General features: G+C 52.3%; 1 protein-coding gene across 1 annotated transcript; it reads left to right on the forward strand.

Annotated features, from left to right (window-relative positions):
* Window positions 1-1914: 1914 nt before the first annotated feature.
* On the forward strand, window positions 1915-2249 carry EMH_0087960 (uncharacterized protein; the record flags this gene model as incomplete). The annotated part of the gene is made up of 2 exons (XM_013501227.1): window positions 1915-1919; window positions 2051-2249. The coding sequence occupies 2 exons, from the start codon at window positions 1915-1917 to the stop codon at window positions 2247-2249; spliced, it is 204 nt and encodes a 67-aa protein (XP_013356681.1).
* Window positions 2250-2348: the final 99 nt, after the last annotated feature.

Here is a 2348-nt window from a genome sequence, read left to right on the forward strand (position 1 = left end):
ATGATGATGCGGAGAAGATGCAGATTCTGTCACAAGGTGTAGCTGCAACGTACCGCGCTGCAACTCCTGCTGCGAGGCAACCCCACGAGCACATGTAGCTGCATGCACAAGCACTGTAGTGAACTGTTAAAAGCACACTTGGCCCTCAGTAAGTCAGCCTTCAGGTAGAAGTATGCATAAAGGCAGCTGTAGACAGACCATGGCACATATTCGTTTACTCGTCGTTATACCCAGCTAGCTCCTACGGGTTCACAGTGACTGGGCTAGGGCCTCCAGATACAATCCACATTTGCCACTGCATTAAATTAGTCAGACCATCAGTTCAAAAGTAAGAAGTGTTGCTTCTTCTTCTCTACAGCGGTGAGCTCGCCGAGTCGCCGCTTGCAGCAGACATACTGACCTCTTCCTGGATACGAGCCCACAGAGTTGCAGGCAGCATAAACCTGGTGAGCGTAGCTCGTTAAATAATTCATTAGAATTATATTTACAATTTAAAGGGTTGATCCCAGTCCTTTCTCCTGCTCGGAGCAGGCGCTGCTGGAATGCCAGCAGTACAATCTGTAGTAATCTGTAGTGAGCAGCGGACTCACGGTGACTTACGTTCCTAGGGATACCTAATTTGGTGCACACTCCATGGGTGTGCTCTAAATACTGCATACTACCACTATATTAACCTAAATAATAAAATAATGGTCTCTAGAACATATTCGAGTCCAATAATCTAAAAAAAGGAAATCTCTGTGCAGTGAGTCAGTGTCCCAACCGCAGCACCAGTCACACAGCCAACTGCAACCCGGTGTGGCTGCCGAGCATTCTTGGCTTGGTTATCTTAATTTTCTATCTAAAGCAATACAACTTATCTATATGAGCATTATAATTATTTGCTTTCAGCTAACTAGGTCTCCGAAGGTTCCACTTGAGATCCATTGTAGTGCCTGTGCCCTACACAATCGCTGCCTCCCTGTAGTAGTAGCCGTACCACTGCGCTTCCAGGCGGCTGCTGTTAGTGTTGCTCTTGCGGCTGCCGTTGCTCTGGGTGGAGTTGGGCTTAAAAGAGCAAGCTGAATTATATTGATTGAATTCAGTTGTTTGTATATCGAATCTGCCTCTACACCCCTCCGTTTGTCTTGCTGCGTTGCGACTCCTGCGCAACAAACGAACTCCACCGGCGGCGCCCTGCTGTCCTGTATAGTGGCACGCCGTGGAGGCTGCTTGGACAGCTGCTGACAGATTTGTCTTTTTTTACGTTTCTGTCGGCTCACGTCCTCTGCAGATCTCTGAGACTTCCGCCTGTTCGCGACGGCAGCAGCGGCAGGCCATTCGCTCGGTTGCTACTGGGCGTCTGCGGCGGAATCTGTGCATGCACAGGCAGAGCGCAACGGGGCGCCTCAGTTCTGGGGAACACCTCGACTCGCCTTTTTGTCTCGGGAATCTCGCAGTCTTGCTGAATTCATCCCCCGCCTGCGCTCCACTGCGTGGTGGTCCTGCTGCTGCTGCCGCTGCTGCTGCCGCTGCTGCTGCCGCTGCCCCGCCCCCATTCCCTTTCCAGCCCCATTGGAGGACTCTGCAGAGACGGGCTTTCTAGACTGGTGGCGTATGCACTGCAACGCAGCAGCAGTCGATGTGGCGATCCGCCGCAGCAGGTTTTGCAGGTCAACAGGACACGCTGTACGTACGCGGGGGCCTTGCTCTCCTCAAACACAGGTCCAACGACAAGGAAGGCTTCAAACGCAGTGCTCTGTCACAACGCATTTGGTAGTGACAGAGTAGTCTGCCGTTCACAGAGTTCAAGTGGAGAGCTGAGAGAGCTTTGCTGGGCAGAGCTGCGGCAGCACTGCAGGAAATTGACTCCGAGGCATCTGCTCCGTCTTTGGTGTGCAACTCCCCTTCCGTCTCCTAAGGAACCCCATCACCATGGGGTGAGTGAAGGCCCACAATGCAGTTTGTCAGCTGTACCCCCTCACTTCCTCTGTATTCGCGGTGAACCCCCGCGCAGTTGCTGCAGGAGCGCATTCCGCCCGTTGCAGCATTTCCTGCAATTTGTCTGCAGCAACGCTCAGGGACAGCTGAGCCCCCAGGAGCAGAAGGACCTCGTCCAGGCCGCCAACTTTAGTGAGCGCGACATCAAAAAGTTGTACAAGCGGTTCCGCGCCCTGGACACAAACCAAAATGGAGAACTCGACCCCCACGAGCTTTTCGATGTACCCGAGATAGCAGATGTGCGTTTTACTTCTTTCGAGCATCCTTAAAAACCAATAATATACGCGTGTATATATTATTATCTATATTGGTGCGGCGGAGGGAAACGGTCAGCCGCCGTATTGAAGTAGATGTGGGGGGGTTTGACA

Source organism: Eimeria mitis, genomic scaffold (genome assembly GCF_000499745.2).
Source record: "Eimeria mitis Houghton genomic scaffold, Emh_scaff6531, whole genome shotgun sequence".
NCBI lineage: Eukaryota > Apicomplexa > Conoidasida > Eucoccidiorida > Eimeriidae > Eimeria > Eimeria mitis.